The sequence below is a fragment of the Galleria mellonella genome, unplaced genomic scaffold (assembly GCF_026898425.1).
Source record: "Galleria mellonella isolate WM207_F2 unplaced genomic scaffold, CSIRO_AGI_GalMel_v1 utg40, whole genome shotgun sequence".
In the NCBI taxonomy this organism is placed as follows: Eukaryota; Metazoa; Arthropoda; class Insecta; order Lepidoptera; family Pyralidae; genus Galleria; species Galleria mellonella.
In genome coordinates, this window is record NW_026442094.1 from 2,651,246 (window position 1) to 2,679,075 (window position 27,830).

At 34.3% G+C, this 27,830-nt stretch overlaps 6 protein-coding genes across 6 annotated transcripts; 2 read left to right on the plus strand and 4 right to left on the minus strand.

Annotated features, from left to right (window-relative positions):
- The first annotated feature begins 103 nt into the window (after positions 1–103).
- LOC113520415 (larval cuticle protein A2B-like) lies at positions 104–1,639 on the plus strand. Its single transcript, XM_026905742.3, has 2 exons — positions 104–205; positions 960–1,639. Exons 1-2 carry the CDS (start codon positions 194–196, stop codon positions 1,566–1,568), a joined length of 621 nt encoding a protein of 206 aa, XP_026761543.2. The 5' UTR covers positions 104–193; the 3' UTR covers positions 1,569–1,639.
- Positions 1,640–2,194: 555 nt separating this feature from the next.
- Positions 2,195–4,074, plus strand: LOC113520412 (outer dynein arm-docking complex subunit 4-like). The gene has a single exon (XM_026905738.3). The coding sequence runs from the start codon at positions 2,293–2,295 to the stop codon at positions 4,072–4,074; it is 1,782 nt and encodes a 593-aa protein (XP_026761539.2). The 5' UTR covers positions 2,195–2,292.
- A 540-nt stretch (positions 4,075–4,614) lies between these two features.
- Positions 4,615–5,420, minus strand: LOC113520416 (larval cuticle protein A3A-like). Its single transcript, XM_026905743.3, has 2 exons — positions 5,358–5,420; positions 4,615–5,268 (listed from the first exon to the last, which is right to left on the minus strand). The coding sequence occupies exons 1-2, from the start codon at positions 5,412–5,414 to the stop codon at positions 4,675–4,677; spliced, it is 651 nt and encodes a 216-aa protein (XP_026761544.3). The 5' UTR covers positions 5,415–5,420; the 3' UTR covers positions 4,615–4,674.
- Positions 5,421–8,828: 3,408 nt separating this feature from the next.
- On the minus strand, positions 8,829–9,717 carry LOC113520417 (larval cuticle protein A3A-like). Its single transcript, XM_026905745.3, has 2 exons — positions 9,591–9,717; positions 8,829–9,493 (listed from the first exon to the last, which is right to left on the minus strand). Exons 1-2 carry the CDS (start codon positions 9,600–9,602, stop codon positions 8,900–8,902), a joined length of 606 nt encoding a protein of 201 aa, XP_026761546.2. The 5' UTR covers positions 9,603–9,717; the 3' UTR covers positions 8,829–8,899.
- A 2,996-nt stretch (positions 9,718–12,713) lies between these two features.
- On the minus strand, positions 12,714–15,602 carry LOC113520419 (larval cuticle protein A2B-like). Its single transcript, XM_026905750.3, has 2 exons — positions 15,542–15,602; positions 12,714–13,243 (listed from the first exon to the last, which is right to left on the minus strand). The coding sequence occupies exons 1-2, from the start codon at positions 15,551–15,553 to the stop codon at positions 12,809–12,811; spliced, it is 447 nt and encodes a 148-aa protein (XP_026761551.1). The 5' UTR covers positions 15,554–15,602; the 3' UTR covers positions 12,714–12,808.
- Positions 15,603–19,942: 4,340 nt separating this feature from the next.
- LOC113520414 (cuticle protein 21-like) lies at positions 19,943–21,782 on the minus strand. Its single transcript, XM_026905740.3, has 2 exons — positions 21,608–21,782; positions 19,943–20,968 (listed from the first exon to the last, which is right to left on the minus strand). Exons 1-2 carry the CDS (start codon positions 21,617–21,619, stop codon positions 20,042–20,044), a joined length of 939 nt encoding a protein of 312 aa, XP_026761541.1. The 5' UTR covers positions 21,620–21,782; the 3' UTR covers positions 19,943–20,041.
- Positions 21,783–27,830: the final 6,048 nt, after the last annotated feature.

Here is a 27,830-nt window from a genome sequence, read left to right on the forward strand (position 1 = left end):
GTTTAAATTTTCCGCCATTGACAAATTGCAGCTCATTTCCAATTGCGTGCACATCCATAATGATGCGCAGACATAATACTAAGCGTGAACTTGGGACAGTGTCACAACCCGCCACTAGTATATATACCTCGGTCGGCAGAACAGGAGCATAGTCATATCTGGCTTCCTTCCACAACCCATCCACAGGAAAAAAATGGCCTTTAAGGTAAATTTGGATCCTGAATAAAATCAAATCAATAGTAATGATTAATTAAAGCATATATTAAAAAATCAATAAATACAAATTACAGTATAATTAATTATTTTCTGCTCGTAACAAGTAATCAAAACTAATTGCTATTGTTTTAGCTAATAATATTTTCTCGTTATCTAAATTTAAAAAATAGCTTATTTATAGAAACATTTCATTATAATTTCATGATAATTATCACATCGTTTAGTAGTGCATATCATATTACGTACTTAATGATTATTAAGAGTTATAATTTGATTTTTAATCAAATATTTATTTTTAAGTACAATTACACTGAAAGATGTAGACATGTATTCATTTACATCTTTTAACACCAAGTTTAATACATGTCATTTAAGAACAGTAAAGTGACTAAAGCTTTTTTTTTATATTTTAACTGCAGTACCATAAATGTTCCGTTCTAGTTTAAATGTTGTTATTCTTTTTACTTAAGCAATAGTACTTTACGCAGGCAACGCCAAGTATCGGCGTGTCTTGTCTAAGCTGATTTGGATGCGGGACGCGTTACATTACACGTCCTTGACGGGTACAGTATCCTCAGCTTGTTAGTAATTTCTCCGCGCATGCGCTTGCGCAACTGCACTAGTCTCGCCCTCGCAAAATTGTGTCACTATTTCAAGTACAGCGGTTGTGACGTGTACACGTGTGATATTTTATTAGCATTCTTAGTAATTTGGCTAATGTTTATATCATTTCTTACTTCCAGTTCGTCATCATCTCGTGCCTTGTGGCCGTTGCACGTGCTAGTGTAGCGCCGGCGGCGGTAGCAGCACCTCTCGCGGCTGCGCCTGTTGTCGCGGCGGCTCCAGCAGTAGCGGCAAGACTGGAAGAATTTGATCCTCTTCCCCAATATAGATTTGGATACAACGTAGCGGATTCCCTGACCGGCGACTACAAGAGTCAGCAAGAACAACGCGATGGAGATCTGGTTCAAGGCTCATACTCTGTGGTAGAACCTGACGGTACTCGTCGCGTTGTTGACTACGCCGCTGACTCTGTAAATGGATTCAACGCCGTCGTACGTAAGGAGCCACTAGTAGCCGCTGCCCCAGCGGTAGTACCTGCTCGCATAGCGGCTGCCCCAGTTGCCGCTGTGGCACCTGCAAGACTCACCGCAGCAGTAGCAGCCCCATATGCTGCCGCGTATGCTGCGCCTGTCGCCAAGGTTGCCGCGTACACGGCTCCCGTAGCTGCTGCCTACACAGCACCCGTAGCCAAGGTTGCCGCCGCACCCATCGTGTCTCCATTCTCAAGGCTCGCAGTATCACCACTAGCTTACAGCTATGCTCCTGCTGCCCCCGTTGTAGCCGTGTAACGACCTATTACAACAAAAGGACTGACTTATTTTTGCATTAAAGGCTAAAAAATAAACATTTTTGTACTGGAGTTTATTTAGTTTCATTCTATTATCAACAATTTATAGGTCAAATATTCTTAAACGCCATTAAATATTTATCTATATTTTTGTAACCCACAAACAATACAGAGATAAAATATATTACAAGAGTAAAAAGAAATAAACTACCACTATAAACATAAAAGTTTTACTAAGTCTAAAATAAAAATTACAAACTCTATTTTACCTAACTTATTAGAACTTAAGCCCGCGGCCAAATCTAAAATGCCTTTTCCTTTAAATTAATAATTTTGTTAAAACATGTTATATTGCTATTACTAAAAACTAAATTAAAGCATCTGTATATGCGAATACTTGTATCTCCTTCCTGTATATGAATTCCATTTAATAAGAGATTCATAATATTCAAATTTTCTTCAAGTTTTGTCAAGATCATGTTATATTGAGAAGTTAAAAGTTGGCTAATACTTATATCTGTGACGTAGATGGAGAATAATAGTTTTTACGGTATTAGTACTTCTTTATTTATTAATTTTCAACAAGCGTCAAGAGCGTCAGGTAAAGTTTTCTCTTGACATATATATACAAAATGCTATTTATGACTAAATTATAATTTAGAACATGATTTACTAATTGTGAATTTAATTTTATTGAAACACGTATTGGAATACAAATATATAAAATGGAAGAAAAACAACTTTACGGTGCGTTAACAGTTTATCGTGAAAGAGGTGCATGTTTACGTCGCCTCGAACAATTTGAGAAAGCGAAAGCCTCTTTTGATGAGGCTTTTAAGAGTGCACCAAATGATGTACGGACACTTACTGGTCGCAGTCAAGTGTGTGCTGATGCTGTACAACCAATACAAGCGTATGCAGATGCTGAAGTTGCACTTAAGCTCGAACCTGGTAATATGATAGCACGTAATATGCAAGCCCGAGCTATGTACACAATGTCCGATTTTGAAAGATCCGTTGTTATGAACTTCCGGGGTGTTAGAGTTCGTCGTCAACCACCTTATTTTTTAGAAGGGATTAACCAAGGTATTGAAACTATACAAGATTGCATAGGAAACAATGCAGGCGGTGTTATGTTAGGTTTTTTGCCCTTAATCAAAGAAACAGAAGCAACTCGCACAGATAAAAATGCACCTCAAAAATCCCTTCATGTCTCTAGGATTCCACAACCAGAAAGAAAACGCAAATTGACACAAATAGAAGCACGGAAACATCTGACTTTATCTAGAGTCCTCGCCATGAAATATCTTGGACCAATGGCATATGATAAATTTTTTCTTCAGGAGCTTACGGAAGATCCTCGTATAAAATCTGCAAATTCAAGTGGCAGTCTTCAATTGAAAGCTATTGTAAAGGAGGCACTTCGTTCATTAAATGAGCGTCAAGATATGTTGCGCTCACAACGACCATATTATACTATTAAACTAGCAGAAAAGGCTGAATCTAAATACCAAAATAAATATAAGGAGGCTATATTAATAAAAGAACGCGAAATAGGGGCACGTACTTCCGAACGTCTGTTAAAACAAATTGAAAAAAGCTTACGTGACAATCGTATAATGGACTTGATAGCACAAGCTGAGCGCATGCAATTGTTTCTTGATTCGAAAACGCCTCGAACACTGCCTGACAAGGAAGTTTACACAGATCGATTATATAGGGCAGTCGGAGAAGGGTATCTGGCTCAGCATCGTTTATCTTATACTCTCAGTGAGCGTGGAAATCGCCGAAGGATTGCTTTCCTTATGGGTCTTCCTGTAGGTCGACCGCAGTCATTTGATTCTGTAATGGCCAATTATCCATACAAGTTTATTGATATCAAACAAGCGACGGAGAAAGTGATCACTACGCTTGAGATGTGTGAAAATGCTACAATGAAATGCTGGTTAATGTATGAGCTTGCACGACTTTTATGTACTCAAAAAAACTATGCACTTGCAAAATTTTATGCAAAAAGATGTCAAAGAGAAGCTCAGGAACTAACGAACGTCACGTGGTGGTTAAATGGATGTTTCGTGTTAATGAGTGGTGATATGCAACAAGGTAACGTTAATGAGGTCCGTATTCAAGTTGAAGAAGCTTACGAATGGTCAAAGAAATTACAAGACCCGGAACGCGTCCAAGCGTTTTTATGTAAATGCGCGGAAATGGCAGCGGAAGCTGTATCTGCCGATGAACGCAAGGCAATAATACAGAGAGAGAAACAAATAGTTGCCATCATGGATGACTCGCAAAAGGTAAAAACTCAAGTACTATTTAAACGTATGTCGACTGTTCCAACTGGCAGGCGATTTTCGGTATTACCTCGTAAACAAGAGTTTAGCCAAGAACGTGCCGAGCGTCGTCAACGTCTCCAAAGAGGACTGTCAGTTATTCCGGGACAAGAACGGACTTTACCTGCACCACCTCGATCGGGCACTCTTGGTTTTCAGCTTTTCGATATATAATTATAACACTTTCATAGTAAATCTCTACAAAATACTTCTTTCATTAAAGTATACAAATATAATTAAATGTGTCTCTTTTTGCTTTTATTCTCATAAAAACTGTAAAAGATTGTATATAACAATTTAATAAAATCATAAAAGTAAAGTATAAAATTTGAATGAAAAAATATAATATAAATGATTATTATTATAATATAAATAAATTATTTAAAGTTTACATTTACGAAGTACAAAATACCAAAATAAAAATTAATATATTAAGTGCACATACAGTAAGTACATGATGCAGAATTTAGATATAGATACATATATTATACTAACGATCGAAACCGGTGTCGCACGGATAGATAGAATTTTCGGAAATATAAAGCCTTTATTACTTGTTGATTATGTAGCTTTCTTTGCAAAAAAAGTTTAAATCATTTGAATAGTTTTTGAGTTTATTACTAATACATATAAAAAAATTAAATTTTTCTTCTTTATAAATTTACTATAAATATTTAAAGTGGTTGAGCCAGGAAATAAATCATAAAATTATTACTTTATAAATAAATTTATTTAGATTATGGCATTCAAGATTATAATCCTAAAAATAATGACTTAGTGATGTAACACTGGGGTAGAGTATGCCACGGGAGCGGCATAAGCAACCTTGGCAACGGGTGCGGCGGCGTAAGAGATGGGAGCGGAGTAGGCGACCTTCGCGACGGGTGCGGCAGCATACGCAACGGGAGCTGCGATTTTGGCAACGGGCGCAGCGTACGCGACAGGAGCAGCGGCGACCTTCACGGCGAGGGGCTCTCTGTGCACTACAGCGTTGAAACCGTTGTGTGGGTCGGCGGTGTACTCTACGGTGCGCTTGGTACCATCGGGGTCGACAACGGAGTAAGAGCCCTGGACAACGTCACCGTCGCGGGTCTCGTGCTGGGACTTGGAGTCACCGGAGTGACCATCTTGCACATCGTAGGCGAAGCTGTATTGAGGGTGGGAGTCGTAAGCCTCCACGACTTTGGCAACGGGGGCAACAGCGGCGACCTTAGCAACTGGGGCTGCGTAGGCTACTGGTGCGGAGTACGCAACAGGAGCGGCGTGGATGGCCTGGGACGAGTAAGACAGTGGGGCCGAATAAGCGACAGGCGCTGCTGGGAGCAGGCCGGCGCTTGCAGCCGCCACCAAACAAGCAAGAACGACAAACTGTGAACAAGTAAATTAAGTTTCATTAATTATCACTGTTATCAGTCTATGCAAATTGTATCACTTTATCATTTTAAATGTGTAAGTACCTTGAATGCCATTTCTGTGACTTGTGAATATGTCCAAGAATGAAATTGAACTGCCATATTCAGTGAACGCTCTCTTTTTATATCAAACAGGTATCCACTCGTGACATTCAGTTTTATGTGACGTCAAATTATTTGAGCCCACGTTCGATCGGACTTTCTGAGCTTTCAACTTTTTGACATATTCAAATGTCTTTTGCGTTTTGTATATTTTGTTTATTATTATATTCAACATAATCTTTTATTGTAGATAACTACAGTTTAGTCATATCATAAAAGTATACAACACAATTGTAGCGAAACCTTATCTAATTATAATAGATATTATAGTGGTGGATAGAGAGAACGGTATACTATACATACCGCTAATCTCTCATACATCTCTTGGTTCATCCACTTTTATAATACGCATCTGATGTATAACTGATTCTGGAGACTCTTGACGTCTCCTTTTTAATCAGTAAAAGAATTATTAAAATCGGGCGTCAAATTATATCAAATCAAATTGTACCTCTTTTACAAACCCTATTGTACTCGTACTTATGAGGGGTTATCAGAGGGCCTGCCATGAAATGTTTTCCGAAATTATGGGCCCGAACCAAATACAAATATGGTGTTAAAATTACATAATACATACAGTTTAAAAATGTTAAAATATCATTCCTTTGGGCTTTTATGGTAGGATTTATAACGAACGAAATGTTAAGCTACATTTACTGGGCTGACTTCAGTATGAACAAAAACACGAACACACAACAACAACAACAACAACACACATTCGTTTGGTAAAATGGTTGGTAGTGTTTTAAAATATACAGGAATACTCAAATTGAGAATCTCGTTTTGAAATAAGTATAAATAGACAGTAATTCCAATATTAAATCTTATCAGTGTAACAATTGCTGGAAGACCAAATAAATATAAAAAAAGAAATCGATTAATAATGTAATTAACCCTTGCAACGAATTGGCAACAGTTTTCATAACAACAGATTTCTATGATATTAGTATAAACATAGATAATATACCATTACAGATATAGATTTATACTTGATATGACTAAAATTAACAATCAGTTAATAAAAAAGATATTAAATCGAGGGTAATAATTTTTTATATACTTATCATACATTAATACGAAAATACACTCTTTTGTGTGTATTTGTAAATTTTAACGTTATTTTAATGTAAAAAAATTACATTGTTTAAAAATAAGTCCTAAAGTATGCTACAAATTCATTAAATATCATAAATTACAAAATTGTACGCTAATTTGATATAGACTCCGTTAACATCTTCTAAGAAAGGATTTTTGAAAATTTCAACTTAAAGTTGAAAGATACAGCAAAAATACAAAGCTATGAGTAATAGCTAGAAATAAATATAATAATAACCCTGCCTAATACACGTATTATAAAAGCAAAAGTGTAAATTTTTTTGTTACCACTTAGTTCTTTAATTTAATTGTCATGAATTTAATACACTCATAATTTGAGATGATGAAGGACTTTTTTTATGTAACTTAAAATGGCAAACAAGATGATGGTCCACCTGATGGAAAGTAGTAACCGTGGGCTATAGACATGAACAGTACCGTGAACATAACAGAGTATACTGTGTGGCCCATTGATATGAAAGATATTACCCATTGATACCCTTCGTGCGTTGCTATTTCTGAGGAGTAAGGTGTACCTATGTACCTTGTAATCTCTTTGTTATATCCCACCTTTCGAACCAAAACACAGGACATAGGTTACTTTCATCAAGGCCAATTATTATTACTCGATCTTGACTTGTTCACCCTGCTAAATGACGCAATGCCTCGGATGCTGAAGGTAAAAACGGTGTTATATTTTTATAATAAATAATAGAACAATTGATTTATTATAATAATTTTATACAATTAAATATTAATAACAATGGGAAGGGATTGTTTGTAATGAGCTCTAACAACCCTATTGCTAGCCCAATAATAACAGCCCAATATATCCTTTTAGATTGACTTCCACGCGGTTCCCCCTGTAAAACCATCGTGGTGAATTCTTGTGGAATTCGTCACGATTGGCTGTTTGGCTGATTGATGATTCGTCGCCTGACCTGCTTTCATCCTCACCTATCATCTATTAGTGGTGTCCCGCCAGCGTATACTGATAATACAAGTGAGGTTACCATTCCATTATCATCCATAAAAAAAAATAACCACACGGATTAAATGACGGCAAAAATTAATTAAATAAATGATGCTATAATCAGTAATTTTAATTTTCTACCGCTTTACATAGGCCTTTCCTATAAAGCGGGTTTTGCCAGTAGTAACCATGGTAGGCAGGCAAGTTGACAACCGTAGTTGGATTTTTGGTGATGTTTTAAGAGGAACCCTGTTGTCCAATCCTCGACCTTTATATTCCCTTTTTCGTCGCTTACTACACTCACGGGAAAGGAACGGGTGACCTATTCTATTCTGGGACTACACGGCATCCACATGAATGTATTTGTGTAAAAATATCTTTGTATGCAATTTTATTTCTATTTCTTTATATTTTATACATGCAAATTATATATTAATATAAATAGATACTATTTGTAATCTCTTCAGTATTTATACCGAATAAGTAGGTACATTTTTGTTACTTACAAAGATTGGCTTAGACTAAGGGAAAATGGTATAACATAAATACCAGAGGGAAACTTTGTACAAAAGTCGTTTGCTTGGGCACCTTTGTCCCATTCGTGTTTCTACCATGAAGCAGTTGTGTTTACATAGGTGTGTTTCGGTTTGAAAGGTGGGATATGGCGCGAATTTACAGGGTATAGAGAAATAACACCTGAGTCCTCAGGAATGGCGAAATCATGTGCGAAACAGTATACTCAGTTATATCCATGGTACTGCTCATGTGTATAGGCGACGGTTACCACTTTCCATCAGGTGGGCCATTAGCTTGTTTGCCATTCTAAGTTGTATAAAAAAAAAACTTGATAGGCTATAAATAAATAGTTTGACGCTATACCCCTAGACAAATAAATCCAATATCTAATTATTCATTTTAAACTTTATATTACTACTACCTTCTACCTGCGACTTCGCTGTGTGAGTGTGTGTATATTCATTGACAGGGATAAAAAATAGCCTATATCCTTCTCTATCCTTAATAGTACAAACATACCAAATTTTATTGCCATTGATTGAGCAGTTAAAATGCTAAGAGATAACAAACATTCTCACTTTCGCGTTTATATTATTAGTAAAGATTCTACATTTTTCAGATTTTCTGATATTTCATCCAGAATAATACAAATGAAGCTTTTCAACTCATTATAAAAATGCACTAGTAGCAAGTATGACAGCATATCTCTAAATGAATTCATTTATTTTTTTACTTTAATTTTATTTTTTACTAAGTTTAGCCTTCTTTTCGAATTCTACTTCTACTGATCAACAATCCATAGGAAATGAATAGGTAAATACATAAATAACTAATTTTTTTTCATAAATAGATAATTTATTTACATTATGGCATTCAAGATTATAATCCTAAAATTAATGACTTAGTGATGTAACAATGGGGTGGAGTATGCCACGGGAGCGGCATAAGCAACCTTGGCAACGGGTGCGGCGGCGTAAGAGATGGGAGCGGAGTAGGCGACCTTCGCGACGGGTGCGGCAGCATACGCAACGGGAGCTGCGATTTTGGCAACGGGCGCAGCGTACGCGACAGGAGCAGCGGCGACCTTCACGGCGAGGGGCTCTCTGTGCACGACAGCGTTAAAACCGTTGTGTGGGTCGGCGGTGTACTCTACGGTGCGCTTGGTACCATCGGGGTCGACAACGGAGTAAGAGCCCTGGACAACATCACCGTCGCGGGTCTCGTGCTGGGACTTAGAGTCACCGGAGTGACCATCTTGCACATCGTAGGCGAAGCTGTACTGAGGGTGGGGGTCGTAAGCCTCCACAACTTTGGCAACGGGGGCAACAGCGGCGACCTTAGCGACTGGGGCTGCGTAGGCTACTGGTGCGGAGTACGCAACAGGAGCGGCGTGGATGGCCTGGGACGAGTAAGACAGTGGGGCCGAATAAGCGACAGGCGCTGCTGGGAGCAGGCCGGCGCTTGCAGCCGCCACCAAACAAGCAAGAACGACAAACTGTAAACAAATAAGTAAACTTTTATTAATTAACACTGTTATCAATCAATGCAAATTATATCACTTTATCATTATCAATATTTGCATATTGCAATACCTTGAATGCCATTTTTGGTTGTGAATTTGTCCAATAATGAAATTGTACTGTCCAACTTTGTGAACGCTCTCGTTTTATATTGAACCTGTATCTACTCGTGACATTCGGTTTTACGTGACGTCACACACAATAATCGAACCCGCACCCATAAGGAGCTTATTGAAACTTTCGCTTTTAATTAAGGCGGTTAAGGCAAGGTCATGATCTTCGGCGGAATGCGGCCGCCCGCTCTTGTTCCTCGCTACACATTATCTTGTTAGTGTTAAGGCCATGTAATCATACTAGTTTTTACTCGAACCGCGACTCCGCGCATGTAACTCATATGTTGACATATTGATTGACCAGGATTAGTAGCCTTCTCCATTTCAAATATTCATCATTATTTCAGCCATTATCTGTCCACTGCTGGACATAGGCCTCCCCTTAGACTTCCATAAGGAACGGTCCTGAGCCACTTGCATCCACTGACTCCCTGCAATGCATTTGAGGTTGTCATTCCATCTAGTGGGGGGTCGTCACACTACACTACGTATGCCCATAGGAAGTCGCCACTAAAGAACCTTTCTTTCAAATCGGTTGTCAGTTCTTCGAGCTTTCGACCAGCCCATTGCCACTTTAGCTTGCTTATCTTTCGAGCTATGTTTTTTACGGTTACTTTGGTTCTTTTCCGGTTCCAAATATTACTGTCTACCAAATACAGCGATTGGTTGAATCAATTAAATGCCAAAATATAAAATCAAATATTTGTACATTTACAATATTAGTAACGATATAAATTACGAATAGTGTCAATAACCTGGTTACTTATCTAAAAACCAAAATTACCTAATTATATCATTACAGCAGTAACATACATGTACTATACAAAAACTTGCAAGTGCTCTTAAATAGTAATATGGAAAAAGATATAAAAATAATAATTATTATATTATTTTCATTCAATAATACCTATTATTGAATGAAAAATATCGAAGCGGATCGGATTTGAACTAGCATCTTCTGGATTATCTAAGGGCAGTATCTTTCGGATTTCAATTTGATAACTATTATGTTATTGCAGTATGTATACTTTATTACGGGGTTTACAAGTGAATAGCGTGAAAACGTACATTTTAGGTCTTATAGGCTAATTTTGGATAATATAATTTATTTGCGTAACAATTTTATTAAAATCCCTTCAGCGGTTTCAGAAGAATTGAGTGACAAATGTCCAAGTAAATATCGAAATTGTTATGGCCACTATGGAATGACTCATTATGGAATCAGAATCAGACGATTAAAACGCATAGTTAACTAGCGACTCGCCTCCGTTCCATACGGGTAGCTAGATAGCAAGATAAATTAGTAGCTTAAATTTGTACTTACATCAATAGAGATAATAATAATATTTAGTGTAGGTGAGGCAGTTCAGTCACATCGTGGCATTTTTCTTACTTTTTGCGTTTTTATCATCATCACCATTTCAGCCATTGACTATCCACTGTTAAACATAAGACTTCCTCATAAGGATAGTTTTGTCAGTAGTCGCCACGCTTGGCAGGCAAGTTGGCAATCGGAGTTAAGCTTTTAGAGATATTTTAAGAGGGACGCTGCTGCCCATATCTGTACCATTAAGTCCCCTTTGTCGCCTCTTACGACACCCATAAGCATAGTATTATATTATCTATGCCGGAAACACGGCCAGGATTTTTATACCCAACGTAATTTCTAAATTTTTTAATCAAGAATGGATCAGTTATTTAAATAAATAAATAAATAAATAAAAAAATAAAGAGAAATTGCACATGTAGTACATAAACGCCCTTGATTATAAAACTATTTTTTTATGCAACTTAAAATAGTAAACAAGCTGACGGCCCACCTGATGGATAGTGGTAACATCTATAGACATGAACAGTATCTATTTAGTTAAGTAAGAATGTCATCATATTTCGATTGTACCCGTATTTTGATTGACTAATTTGAATAAAAAAATAATATTGCTACTTAACTATAATAATTAGATGATTACCTCACGGACTTTTTGTAGGCAATGATAAGTATTATAAACTTATAGTACATTATGTTATGTAATGTCAATAGTTTTCGTAGCGTACGCTAAATAATTACTTTTATAGGGCAAATATTGAAAACCTTGGATTATGATAATTTTTATAGGGTTTTCTATTTTTTTTTTAAATAATATGCCTATGTTATATGCAATAATTGCATTGCAGATTGCGGACTCGCAGATTGGCATGCCAGCTATAGTGTTACCGTTTCTAAGGCCTAAAATTTTTCTTTTATTGGATTTCATAATCTTACAACTTTGCACATATGTGATCCAGAATTGGAATAGGTAAAACCTCTTGATTTAATTCTAAGTTATTTTTTAAGATTTATTTATAGTTTTTTAAAAGTTGTATTAAGAATATTGTTCTACTTTTCCTTTAATACTCATATCATATCTGCAGACATTGAAAGGAGACGATATCATTTTCTATTTAAATATTTTTTTTTATAATATGTGTGTTAATAAAAGTCGTTTACTTGGGTACCTCTGTCCCATTCGTATTTTAACCGTAAAGCAGTTGTGTTTGCATAGCTGTGTTTCGGTTTGAAGGGTAGGATGTGGCGTAAATTTACAGGGTACAGAGGAATAACACCTGAGTCCTCAGGAATGGCAACGCATGGGGGGTATCATGGGCGAAACAGTATACTCTATTATGTCCATGGTACTGCTCATGTCTATAGGCGACGGTTACAACTTTCTATCAGGTGGGCCGTCAGCTTGTTTGTCATTCTAAGTAAAATGAAAAAAATATATCCAAAACAATTCCAAATTTTGAATCTATAGCAACATTATTTGATAAGAACTAGCTTTGTGTCAGATATAATAAACTAATTGCACCAAAATTATACCAGATAATTAATTTAAAGTGACCCCTTTGTACCATTTTGGTAAAGTCTATAAAGAAAAAATTACGTCGGATCTGCAAAAATAAGATTGTTATTACCTCTTGATGTTTCAACCAGTTGTCATAAAATGTAGTAAACGAGTACATATCGCATTTAACAGAAAAATATAGGTTAATTTAATCCGACTAATTAATATATCGTGTTCGACAGTACAGTCAGTATTAAAATAAAATACAATTAAATTTCAAATATTATAATAGTATAAATAACAGCCATAAAAAATTACAAGTACAAAAAACAACAAAATTGTAATAATTCATCTAAAAGAAATATGGACTAGGTAGTCTTGGGGCCAGAAGGGGTGCGGGGGCAGGGGCGAGAAGGGGCGCGGGGGCAGGTGCCAGAATTGGGGCACGCGGTAACACTGGTGCGGGTGCAACTACGGGAGCAGGTGCAACCACTCTTGCGGGAGCTGCAACCACTAATGGTTCCCGGCGTACGACCGCGTTGAAACCGTTCAATGGATCAGCCGCGTAGTCCACAATCCTTCTTGTGCCATCGGGATCGACGACTGTGTATGATCCAGTTACTAGATCTCCGTTCCTGTGTTCTTGATGCCCTTTGTAATCGCCCGTAAGTGCGTCCTGTACATCGTATCCGTACGAGTACTGGGGAAGCGGGTCCACTCGTGCTAAGGGTAGAGGGGCGACCACACCTGCGCTGGCTACGCCCATAATGCAGATGAATACTACAATCTGGAAAAAATACAATTATTTAGATTAATTTTATAAAATTATTTTCAACTTGTGAAGGTGTACTTAAATAGAATATTATCTATTTTTTTAACAAATATAAAAAATATATATTTAACTAATTGTATCTCCACGATTCACTAGTATGATCTAAGCTAAGAGAGCTAAGTTATAATATAATCACCCGAGTATCAATTCAAAGTTTCAAATCTGTTTAGTAGTTTTTACATGAAAGAGTAACAAGCATCTCTCCATCCGTCCATCGTTACAAACTTTAGCATATGTTATATTAGTATTATAGATTTATTATTTATAAACTTATTATCAACTGTGAATTCAAATTAGTATTCAAAAAGTCTATCTATGTGTCAAATTTCATTTAATATGTAATTGAAAATATGTTATAACAAAATACACAGAGAGATTTAAGCAAATTTTGCACAGAAAATTAAATAAAATTTGATAGAAAGTATTTGTAACCTGTACTTCTAACCTAGTGATGCGCTTCCGTGAGATAATTAACGATAAAAATTCACGCGAACAAAATCTCGGGAACGGCTAGTATGAAATATAATTTTAATGCGTACTACTGTGATTATGCAATCACTATTTGTCACTTCACATTCGTAGCCTGTTGTGGTTCGCGCGCAAGTATTTCGACATGCTCCCATTATTCCTTTTTCCTACCACAAGTGAGTAGAATACATAAACTGTATCATGTCAATACTATGACATGTATGTCAATATGAGTAATATGTAATAATGAAATAAAAGTACGTGGTTAAATTAATTCAATATGTTATTAATATTATGTATCAAGGTGGGTACAGCATGCGTTGATGTCTTTATTATGGCTTTACTGTAACAGTCATTTATTTGGTTTTATCACTATTGCATGAGTATGAACTTTCCTAATTTTGTATCAATTTTTATTACAGATTTTTTTTTATTATTTTATATAATTATTGCGTAATAATAATGCTGACATTATAAAATATACTATTATGATACTAGTAAAAATATTTCCAATATATAAAAGCAATTACATAAAATATGAAAATATTGCATTAGTTATATATCATAGCAGTCATCTGAGGATTATTTAATAAGCGTAATATAATACTAGAGCACTGCGTAGGTAGTCATTACCATACAATGATCGACTGAGTCCTGACATTAAGGAACAATTGCGAAATAACCTCTTCAATTGTGTCCCGCTCACTAGTACAACTTTTTAAGAAAATCTATTTGACTTCATATAAGAATGTATAACAGGGTATATAATATATATTATATAAAAAAATATATTATAAATGGAACGGTTATATATCAATTTTTACTAATCAACGAATCCCTATTATTTAAACTTTGAAATTCGTTATCACGAAAATAATTTAATAAACTGGTAATTTCCGGCAAATAAAGTACCGCTGGAATAATCTTCAGTAAATTAGAATTAACAATATTTTAATTTTATTATATTAATGTGATATAAGTTCCTCTAATGAGAATATAATGTACGTTCCAGAAATGATATATAATAATAACAAATAATATTATGGAATTAAAAATTATAAAATGAATGCAATTTCCTTTTCAAAATTATACATTCATGCAGTGGACAGTTGTAACCAAAAGCATCAGTTAGATAGAGGGTAATGTTGCAAAGCAGCCCGATATGGATCTCGTTGGTCAATCGTCGCACGCGCATGACACGACCCACGCTCGTACTGACCTGCTACGTTGAAATAGATGCTATCGATTCGCGATAACAATGCACTATTGCAAGATAACAAATTGATACCATTATAGACTTTTTTTACCTTTATTATTATTTGATAGCAAAATAAAAAAAAGACAATTTAAGCATGATAATTAAAATTAAAGATTTTATTAAATCTTTTAACACTGTTAAAATTGGCGACATGTTTTAATCTAAATTTGACTAGTAGAAAATGCCTATAGCATTAAATCCGCCTTTTGTACCATATTATATTGGACAATAAAGTTTTAATAAATAAATGTAACGCTGACAGTCTATAAATTATAGATAACATGCTTATAATTTAATAATATATAAAAAAAATAAATACGAAATTATCTACATCGCATTTATTACTCAATTGTACTTAAATGGCTTAATATTTTTATGAATCACTGAACTCAGTATAAGTTAATATATAAAATATTTTATCTTAAATGCATTTAAACTTGTAATTGCCACTTGTTATTAAATCAAATATATAATTCCAAGTTTTGATGTTAAATATAAATGTAGAGCACTATATTCACTTGACTTACCTTGGTGTCCATGTCTGTTTGTTTAGGGTAGGATATCTACAGTCCTCGAAGTGGAGTGAAGTGTGAGTGCCTGTGGGTGCTACCGCATTTTATATCGTCCACTGCGTAATGCAATATACGTGAGTCCCATACCGCACGGCTCATTGAAGAAAGTGCTACGATGTTACGCGATGAGTCTTGCGATACATGTTACGTTTTACAAACAAAATGCTTTCTTCCGATCTCGTATGTATGTATATAGATCAATACGTGACTGTGTCCCGAATTAATTCCGGGTAACATACCATCAGATCTTCTTCGATCGATCGAGTCATCGCCATTAATTTCCAGTAGTATAAAAATAATTATGTTTATGTACTCAAATTGTCTTGCTTATTACCTATAGTGAATAATATAAATAAAGTATACTCATTCATTCATTCATTCATTAAAATTATCTCATTAATAAATGAGCTACTTTGATTTAATAATCACAATTAAATAATTACAATGTCAATAAGAAAAAAAATCTTCTTTATTTAATTATTTTTAGTCACGACTAATATAATATAATGTCATGTTAAATAAAAAAGCAATTGTTAATTTTTATATAATATGTAAGAACAAAATGTTTTATGTTTACTTAATAAAATAACTCCAAATATTAGAACACTGTAATAAGTGTTCCAATATTTACACATTTACAGTAACACATTTATAAACCTTAAAACGCGCAGGTCCCATTTCCGTTTGATTTCCATAAAAATATTCAGGTATTTCGCAATCAGGAAATCTTTGTCAAAATTCATGTAAGTCTAAGCCTGAAAACGGAATTATAAAACTGATGAAACAAAAATACTACTTAATTTAACAAAGCACATTCAAAAGTCCTTTAGGTGACTTGAACATACTTATTGAAGTAAGAATTAGTAATATTTACAGGAATTGGCAATCTACCGGAATACCTGTTTTTATCCTACTATTAGTGCTTCCCGTGTGATCTCTGCATAGAATAAATAGACTACCTCCTCATTTCCCGTGGGTGTCGTAATAGGCGACTAAAGAAGGGGTAGAGATGGGCAGCAGCGTCCCTCTTAAAATATCTATAAAGCCTAACTGCGGTTGTCAATCTGCCTGCCAATCGTCTACCAATCGCGGCAACCACTGGAAAAAACCCCCTAGGCTAATGTTCAGCAGTGGACAGTAAAGATTTAAGGACCTTACGCCTTTTGTGTTAAATATTATACTGGCTACCATGTCTTGACCTAAAATACGTATGTGTTGACACACGATAGATAGGAGAGCATGTAGTGTCATTGCCTATCATCCGAACGCATTTTTTTTAAATCCGCTGAATATCACTATCCAGTGGAATTTCAAACATATCATTCAAATATTTCATACAAAATGTCTTTTATACTATATCACATAACAAGATTCTAATGCTAATTTTTAGTTACATCTAATTAGAATTTTTGAATTTTGTAGTTTACTGTACTGCAACTACCATTCTTAGTGAAAGCGGTTCAAACTGCCGAACACAACGTATATTTAAGTACTATGTGTATACCATACATATAACGAAAACTTTTTTAATAAAAATATATATATCATTAAATTTATTGATAACCGTAAAATTGGGGTGTGTCTGAACTTATTCGGTTTTTTTTTTACAAATAACGAATATTTGGGAAAAAATTGTCATCAGTTTTTAAGTTCGAGGAAGGATCTTTTGAAAAGAAAACTGTAAATATTACCCAAAAAAACGTTAAAGGCCTATTTTACTTTTTTCCATATAAACTTTTCCTAGCTGCTTATTCAAACATCTATTCACACCTATCCCACTCAAATAGCTAATAATATAACGACATTTGAGAAATCAGCTAGTTTAATATTAGTTATATGTCTAATATATAAATTAAATACTTACATACCAATACGTCTGGGACATCTTGTATTATATAGCTATACATTTTTACTCAAGAAAAAGACATTATAAAACTAATTTATAATTAATTGAAAATAAATATAAAACATTAGACCCTTGATATTATCGGCACTGCTTGAGTAAATCTCATAAATGCGATAACCGTATGAGAACTTAAACAAGTTTATACACATATTTTTTTAAATATTCCTACACACGACAATAATCATGTATTTCAAATTATTGTCTTCATATACTTCTGTTGTTATGTTGCATGTTTTCTCGTATGCGAAACATACCATCAATAAGACAGGGCAATGACGCAAGTCTCATCTCTTAAGAGAAGAGTTATATTGTTGTATATTTATTCCTGCAACTAATCGTTTGACTTTACTGGTAGTATATTATTATATTCTAGTCCTTTAACTGCATTTATCTTAGTATAAATCCTATTATATATAATATTATATTATCTTCTATATATATAAAATGAATTTCTGTTCGTTAGTCTCGCTAAAACTCGAGAACGGCTGGACCGATTTGGCAAATTTTGTTCTTGAATGATTTGTGGAAGTCTAGAGAGGTTTAAAAGGTGAATAAATATGACAGTTGTTAACTGTCTTTCAGATTATTTTTATGTAGACTTAGAATAATTAAATAATATACAATAATAATTTATTTATTTTTGTATGTTTTAAGTTTATTTTATACAAATGTTTAGATCTTTTATTTATCGATTGAGGCAGTACGAAGTTTGCCGGGTCAGCTAGTTATATATTGTATATAATAGTATATTTGCTTCTAGTCTTTCCAGCCTTTACTAGTCATGTCCATATAGATTTTCTATATTTAGATTATAAATTTCTTATATCCATCCTACTCCCTATTTTTATTATAAACCTGCTATTTCTCGTGGCTTTGAATGTATAATGTATTCTTTAAAAATTTCTTCACCCGCATACGCATGATTACTCATAAGGATCAGACATTCTCAAATATTCAAACATCTTTAGAAACTCAAGTTTGTAAAGATGTTTGAATTTCATTTTGTAATTTTTATTTATAACACAGGGGGCAATGGAGCATGCAGCTCACCTGATGATGTGACCACCGTTGCCATAAGCACCCGTAATACCAGAGGCGACGTAGATGTGCTGCTGGCCTTTTAAAAAAGAATTTTGATATTATTACATAATGACTTTTAAACAGCTGAACAGAGATGAACTAAATTTAGTATATAGATGGACCATATTCTAGAAGAAAACAAAGAATACTTTTTATCCTAATTTATGTCAAAAAGCCATGGATATTTTTTACCCGCTTAAACAAATATTTCCGTATTTATTAATGTATGTAATTAATTTTGATGTTAGTAAAGATGTTTGAATGCTTGTTACTGTTGACCAGATTTATATGAAATGTAATACATAGTATGACTTGTTTAATACTAAAATGTAGGATATTTTACCCTAATTCACCCGGACTACATTACTTATGTACATATACTTCCGAATATGAATCATGAAACAATCATTAATTTTAAATATGAACATGCTTGTTAAGTATCAACATGGATGAGCTGTATGAAAAATTATATGCATTTTTCATGAACCAGAAGAGGGATGAATGCGGAAAAGACTGCGAGTAGACAAAAATGAAGATAAAAATATATTAAGCCGATCTCAAATAAATAATTGGAATAAGGATAAGAAGATAATCATGATGATTTTTATAATTACTGGTCACTACATAATCCGAAAGATTAAATAATCCTAAGGCCTCAAACAGGCGTTATCACAGACCCACTCATAAAACTAGTTTGCAATCTAAAAAATTTACCCAAAAAAAAAATAAAATCAAAGGAAAGCAAACATCTGAAAACTATGAAATATAATGATATTGAAAACATGCTCAAATTAATTAATCATATAAATAAAAATTCCGTTCAAACACACACAAACACGCACTCACATATACACGCAAACATACATACATAGACACTCTCGCTCACTCACTACATAATACTTACCCATACACGTCCTACAGCATGCACAAATATTTATGAATTCATTAGTGGTGAAATCTTATATAAAAATAACTGCTTTATATAAACTAGTAGGTAAATAATTATCTGTACTATAAGAAAGTCTATTTTAATTTCTGTAACTATGTATAAGGTAATACAAATCGATTTTCCTACAGGACAGGTTCAAATTAGTGTAGGAATCAATACTAAATTTTGCGGCTATAAAAATAAATTCTAGTAATAAATTCATTGACTTTTTTTACATTTATAATGCTTAATAAGTATTGTGCATATTTTCTACAAATCTGTTATTTTGTAATAAAATTAACCTATATATTATTATTGGAGATGATCTTATGAAGTGTTTATATTATGAAATTAATAGATATTATTATGAATAGAATGTAATGTGTTTGTAATGAAATTTTCGGTATATATGAGGAATGATAAAGAATAGACGATATTAGTCATTAAAGCATTTTCGTTTTTATTTAACTCTATAAAAATATAACTATATACAAAATATCAAGTCTTAATAAATGAGCCATCAAATTAAGTGAGTCTTCTTTTAAGGGTAACGGTAGCCAGCGGCAACAGGTTCAACAATCTTGGCAGGCGCAGGCGCAGCACGGACTGCCGCCGGCACAGCTGTTGGGGCGGCGGCTACTCGCGCTGGAGCAGCATAAGCTGCAGCCACTGGCGCTGTGTACGCTGCAGCTACGGGCGCTGCGTATGCTGCGGCCACGGGCGCAGTGTATGCCGCAGCAACAGGCGCCGCATACGCCGCTGCGACTGGGGCCGCAGCTGCGTAAGTCGTGTACGCAGCGGGTGCTGTATACGCCGCAATCGGAGCTCTATACGCAGCCGCTACCGGGGCGGCGTAGCGCGCGGCTACGACTGGTGCAGCCGCATAACGTGCCGGCACTAAGGGTGCAGACGCATATCGGGCAAACACTGGTGCAGGTGCAGCAGCAACGGGAGCGGCGGCGACGGGGGCGGCGGCATATCGCGCAATTACAGGAGCAGCAGCTATTTTCGCGGGTGCAACGACTGCACTTGGAACGGCATAACGAGCTGGCACGACAGCAGGTTGGGCCACTGCGGCTGCGACGGGAGCGGCAGCGATGCGAGCTGGCACTACGGCTGGCTCGGCGACTACAGCTGGGGCAGCAGCCACCAATGGTTCTTTGCGCACTACAGCGTTAAATCCGTTAACGGGGTCGGCGGCATAGTCCACGACACGACGAGTACCATCGGGATCGACGACGGAATAAGAACCCTGCACTATGTCACCATTGCGCTGCTCTTCTTGGCTCTTGTAGTCTCCAGTGAGTGAATCAGCCACATTGTAGCCAAACCGATACTGAGGTAAAGGATCGAACTCCTCAAGCCTGGCAGCCACAGCCGGAGCAGTGTAGGCAACCGGTGCGGCGGCGATAGCTGCTGGCGCCACGCTGCCATAGGCCACAGCGAGAAGGCACGAGAAGACCACCAACTAAAACGAATAGAATTTTTGGAAATTAATAATTCTAATAAAGTTAAAATATTGTATAAGTTATATAGAAGTATAATTGGTACGCACATAGGTACGTACATAGGACTCGAATCAAATCTAATGCAATTTAACAATATCCGAGTTTGAACAAACATACGAATAATAACTTAATGACTCTTAAAACCCAAACTCATGATGATGATGATTGATGATTCTTTTTTCAATCTAAGAGGTATTTTTTCATATTGGTCTTACACTAATTTAGTTTTAAATCCTAATTAAAATTTTTGTTTATTTATTACATTATACATCAATGTAACACTAATACTACAGTAGTCAATAAGTTGTAAAAATCATTAAAATCGGTTAAATATTGTTAAAAATCGAATTGAGACATTGAGACCCTTCTCCTTTTGCAATATTATCCTTATTACGGTATCCTTATTACAATAATTTTCAATAACACGCATTAGATGTAATAAAAGCGGTAGTGAGAAATCAAATGTAGTCTAAAATTAATCCACGATGTAGATAAGATTTTTTTATAATTTCTCATTTCACAATTTTTTTTTTAAATTCACTATGTCACGATCACTTCGTTGGTCACACTTCACAAAACAATCCAAAGGTGTTCAGTACCTTGAAAGCCATTTTTTATTTATTCAGATGTGTTCAGGGGTGCTTGGAGTAGCGGACTGTACACCCCAGTAGATACTAACGCCATTTATAGTTGTTCGTGTCTTGCGCTTGCCTCATCCCGACCGCATCTCCAAATTTAAATATATTCAAGTACGCACGTACAAGCCTGGCCGATGGGACGACTGGACAATGCCACAAACAAAGCGACTACTTGTGCAACCGAACCGGGTCTATGAAACATCGCGTCACACCAATTCTTCACTTAATCCTCAATAGAACTTGTTTTCAGGAGGCGTATTACGCGATCTTCACGGTTGACTACAGCTGAAAGGTTTCCAAGGAAAAAGTGGAAATATCCGTATATGAAATATATATAGTGCCTAAGTCTAGTTTGAATAACGAATTTAATAGCTTACTGAAATCTAAGAATATAACAACATAGAACATAATATACTGTTTACATTGTGACTTCTTAATAGGACCTATATCGACTATATACATATAATATTATTAAAAACATTTATATTTTGTTCGACTGTTGTTATCGTAAAACGTTTTCTATATAGAATATATATTCAAGAAAAAAATATGATCACATGCAATGCCGCTGGTGTTGTGTGATAATGGGCTCTAACTTGTTTAGCAGTCGTTTTGTTTTTAAAAATAAAAAATAAAAAAAAAAAATTGTATTAATGCATAATCTACTATATACATATAATATTTTTTTTTATATTTTGTCACTATTATCGTAAAACGTTTTCTATATAAAATGTTTTAAAAATATAATCATATGCATATTAATAAGTGTGATAAACAACTTGTTTCAGTCTTATTTTTAAAATATAAATATGATTTTTTTATATCACTATTTCGTTCAAATGATTTTCATAAAATAAAATAATCATCCTCAAGAAATAATTTTTCTCGATGATAAAATGGACTCATGAAAATCTAAGAAAAATATCTAACAGATTTTCAATTAGTTTTATTTCTTTCAATGAATAACTGATATATTCAAAAGAATTTTAGAAAATTATCTCCTGTAACACCCACATCACATCACCAAGGAAAATTTTGGGTTTATATCACATAATTTAAGTTAGTTATTGAACACTTACATAAAAGACTTTGAAATCTTTTGAAACTGTGTTACCTTTTCATTATCCTTCAAATGTAGGTATTAGCTATTAGTTATTTGAACTCTTATTATTTTGTTAATATCCTGAATAAAAATAAGAATGCCACTGTATTTAGCTAAATCTTATATGAAATTATTATCAGAGAATCTTACAAGGATCTTACCTAGAGAGTTTAGAATAAAATTTGATATGATGATGGCTCTCATATCCAAATTATACACTTTGATTGTACTAAATACTTACTTTAATTTGATAACAGGGATTTTTAGGAACTTCTTTTCAATTCACAAAATTTCTGAAATTAAAACTTATTACTGGTAATGTGAAAGTGCTTGCTTTGTAACTGCAAGTTTGCTTGTTACCTCTTGGCGTCTTAACGGATCATCCAATATACAATGAATAGATATAGGTTACTATTTATCCTGATAACGCAGACGAAGTCTCGAGTAAAATTTAGTAATAAATAAGGTTTTAACAATCAGTAACTGCAATTTTATTTCATAAAGAGTTTAATTACATACTGATTTATACTTAAAAAAAGGGAATTAATATTATATTATGATATTTTATTATAATAATATTATTATTATCGTTTACGTATCCATTTATCGTCTAGTTAACATATTTTAATTTATTAAATATTAAAAATTATAATATTAGCACATTTATGAAATAATATCACGAAGTAGCTGTGTTTGCATGGCTATGTTTCAGTTTGAAGGGTGGATAAGCCAGTGAATTTATAGGGTACAGAGGAATAACACCTGAGTTCTCAGGAATGGCGACCCACGGGGGATATCATGGGCGAAACAGTATACTCTGTTATGTCCATGGTACTGCTCAAGTCTATAGGCGACGGTTACCACTTTCCATCAGGTGGGCCGTTAGTTTATTTGACATTCCAAGTTGCATAAAAAAAAGCTGCAATGGAGAAATGACCTAATTTCACCCGCTATATACAAGTATACAGTTAATGGAAATTTCATTGTGAATTTACATCCAACATCCCGCATAACCGTTACAATTAACCATTTAATACTGCTTTTGATTTATGGCCAAGGACTGCGACATACTTGAAAACAAGACACATACGACTGGTACTGGGTAATAAAAATGACCATTGTCCAACATTCATGGATGTGGCTCATTCAAGTGAATTAGCATAACAATAGAAGAGTGTAGACAATTTACCGTCAAGGACACAAGGTCGCACAAGTTATTCGTGCAGGTGTTGTAAAATAAGAATTTAGTATTTGTCCTATTTTTTTATTTAAAGTTTAAAGTACATAATTTCTCTTTAATAGAGAGAGATACCGCATGTTTCTTCTACGAAATAGATGTTCTTCAGTTTGAAGGGCGAAATGTGTCAGCTAATTTATCGGGTAAGAAACCATAGCACTATACTCGTAGTTCTCAAGAATAGAAACGCATGAGGAGTTCTAAGAGTGTCACAGTATATTCAGTGTTATTAATTTCCATAGGCGATGGTTACCACATTCCATGAGGTGAACCGTTAGCTTGTTTTCCATTCTTCCATCCTAAATTTCACAAAAGAAAAATTTAATAAAGTCTCACAAACATGTGTTTGTCTGTCTATAGATGCATATGTTTCTATGTGTATATTTTACGTAATTGAAGATCCAGAATCAATATAGACCCTGACCAACAGGTATTCTTTACCAACTACTCTTGAGTTCCTAATTGTACTCGTACATCAGTATAACCACAGATAATATAATACGTATAATACGTGCCTAGCTACGTTAGCTAGGCACTAAACTAAAAAATCATAATAGAATATGGCATTGCATTACCTTCGAATTGATAATAATAATAAATACTTTATTGCGTTCAAAAGAGATGTATACAAGAAGTATTTATACAGAATGTGCATATACAAAAGGCTGCCTTATTGCTAAAAACAATCTTATTTTTAATATTCGTAGCAAATTTCAATCAGTTTAAAATTATTATTAATTATTAGACATTCATAAAATAAATATATTTTTGGTTAAAAATGTAATACATTAATGTGGTTTTAAAAATGGTTTGCACTTTAATATTCCAATTATTACAAGCTTAATACAAATACGAGTAATTACGTAATAAGGAAAGCTTCTTGACCTCGTAGCAATATGCCACTGGGTTACTTATAATTCAATCATATTCAATAAATAATCATCAAAAGTCATGAGTTCGAACTTGGGCAAATACTTTGTATGTAAATTTAAACTAACTCTCTGGTGATAATAACTCTGTTAACACTAAATACCGTTGACAGATCAAATTCATAGACGGTGATAGACTAAGTCTATATTATACTGTACCATACATTCACATTTTTCTTAATTTCGTTTTATATCCACCTTTGTCATTTAATTAATAACTAAGTATAAAAACTTGATGTATTGAATGTAAAGAATTGATGCTGCATATTCTTAGGATTTAAATTTTATCTTATTTCCACATGTATAATTTACCTAAGTTTAACCTATAATAATATAATGTCGATCAGTTTCGTTATGTTAAGAAATAACTATCCTACTTAATACAAGCAGAATTTTTCAATTCTTCCACAGGTTTGGGAGGTTTAACACGCCGGCTCACTTTATGATAGTAACGGGTTCGTTCTCGCATAAAATGTTTTGTGTTCACACATATATACAACATGTACATATTTATTGATTTATGTACATCGAATTATTGATATTTTTGAACTTATATCTTGTTCTCCCACGAATACAAAAACAGTCATATCATCAAAGTTTATATACATATATATCACAATGCGTTACATGTTTAAATTGGTTATGTAAACTCAATAAAACAATAATATCGGATTGATAAATATAAAAAGTATACAATAAACACTTAAATTTAATTGTTTTTAACCAACAATCTTATAATTTCAAATTACTTTAGCACTGCGGAAATGTTTAAGAAAATTACTCACGAAAAAAAAGTTAGTATGTATCTAAGTATCTACCTATCAAGTATTGGTACACCTTTTGCATAATTAAACCAAAAAAATATACCTGACTTACGAAATTATCCGTGTGATGACGAAGTAAGAATAGAATGAGTCATCACTCGTTTTCAACCCCAGAATGTCGTAAAATGTGACTAGAAAAAATCACGATAAAGTAGCAGAAGAGAACGTCAAATTGAAATGAAACTATTGCCAGTCGCATATTGTATGTGATAATAGTATAATCCATTTTGATATAACTTAATGTAAACAAACAAATAATCGACCTGACTATGACTATGACCTGACCTGACCTGACTGGCAAGCTCCTTGTTTTCAGTAGTAGAACAAATAAAAAAATCAATTAATTGATTATCAATATGAGTACGTTTTGATTTGTTAGTAATTTTTTTTAAATAGAATTTCTATTTTTATGGTAATTTCGATGAAACTTGGTTGACTTTATTTTTGTCATGCGGAAAACCCCATGCCCGACAGTGGGATATTAATGTCATGTTAAGGTCTACATACATATATAGCTCTAGCTATAGTTACAAAATTTGGGTATAATTAAATTCCGATACACATCCCTTGTAGGCCCTTGCAGTTGTGTGATTAAAGTCACGCGCGAACAAATGAAAATTCACGACAAGCATTTTCCCAGTTGCGCACGCGCGTCCTTCACAAGGCTGCCAGCGGTTGCGTAACGTACGCAGTGCTTACTTTGCACGCTATCTACATTTCATTGTGCGCAGTGACCGATAGATATCGATTATTGATTTCGCCTTTCTGAATTTCATCAACACCTGAACATTCGAAACATCATCTGATATTCTATGCTCAGAACAATCTGAAGTAAGAAACGCAACTCGGAATACTCAATTAGAGTTAATTCAGAAAGTTTGTTCCTTAATTAGGTTTACTAAATTACTCTTCAGAAGAAAGTACTGCTCTACCGTTACGCTACTTTAAATTTAGTCTAGATAAATAATATCTAATATTTATTTAACTACTATCACTAGACAACCTGAACTGTAGTTGTTTTCTTACTTGCTGGACCTTGAACTGGTGAGTTGATACACTAAATATATAAGATGTCGTAAAACCGAACTACAGTCGTGAGGTTTTTGCGATATTAGCAGGACATAAAACGTGTTTATGTGGACGATGGACGTGAACTATTTTAAGTTAATGAAAATGTTAGTAAATAGTACCTATAAAAACTAGATTTGAATGCTAAATAAACTTCTTTCCAAGCAGGGATCCTCCCGGTCCTAATATTCTTATGGATTGTAGTAAAAACTCCTAAGTATTTAATAGTCGATTTAATGTTTTCTTTTATAAACAGAAAAAAAAATACTTGAATTTAGACGAATACAAATAAGTGCAAATAATGATTCATTCGAACAAAATAGATTCAGGATTGGCGAAGTTGTTGTGTAACAAATCTACTCCATTTACTTAAGTCCACTGATAAATTAAAAACAAAGTTTATCACTATCCTTAATCTATAGTTTTTATGGATGGAAATATTAAGAGGATTATTTATTATCACATTTATTGTTTATGGTAAATTGATATTACTCTGTATTAAGATTAAGATAGATGAAAGAGATCGCTTTTTAAAAAACTTCAAAATAGGACAAGGTCCTATGTTCCACTATATATTTTTTTATGTATATCCATCGATTTCTCCATCAATTGTGGACCGATTTAAAAAATTCTTTTTGTATTCGAAAGAGTACACTCCTGAGATGGTCCCATTGTCACTAAGTCAGGATCAGATAATGAACTCCCAGCGAAATCGGCGGAACCCTCAAATTTTATAGCCACATATATGGTTCCTCATTTTTTCAGAACTTATTCAGATATTTGCATTTGGTAGACAATGTCTCATGTTGTTGAGCTCATGATGGAAAGCACAATTCCTCATTGGCTAGGAATTACAGGATAAGTCTTTAAATATTGTAGGGACGTAAAGTCCGTTAATTGTTAAACTATCTTAAGTTATTCAGATGAACTGATGATGGAAGATCCTTAATGGTTAGGAGTTAGGGAATAATTTCTTGAATATTATAAGCGTGTGTATACCGTTTCGAGTTTCGAGGTACTTTCA

Coding starts and splice junctions, on each gene's coding strand:
- LOC113520412 (XM_026905738.3), top strand. CDS start 2,293: ATGGAAGAAAAACAACTTTACGGTGCGTTAACAGTTTATCGTGAAAGA.
- LOC113520416 (XM_026905743.3), bottom strand. CDS start 5,414: ATGGCAGTTCAATTTCATTCTTGGACATATTCACAAGTCACAGAAATG. Junction 5,269..5,357: donor TCACAGAAATGGCATTCAAG/GTACTTACACAT, acceptor ACTTGTTCACAG/TTTGTCGTTCTTGCTTGTTT.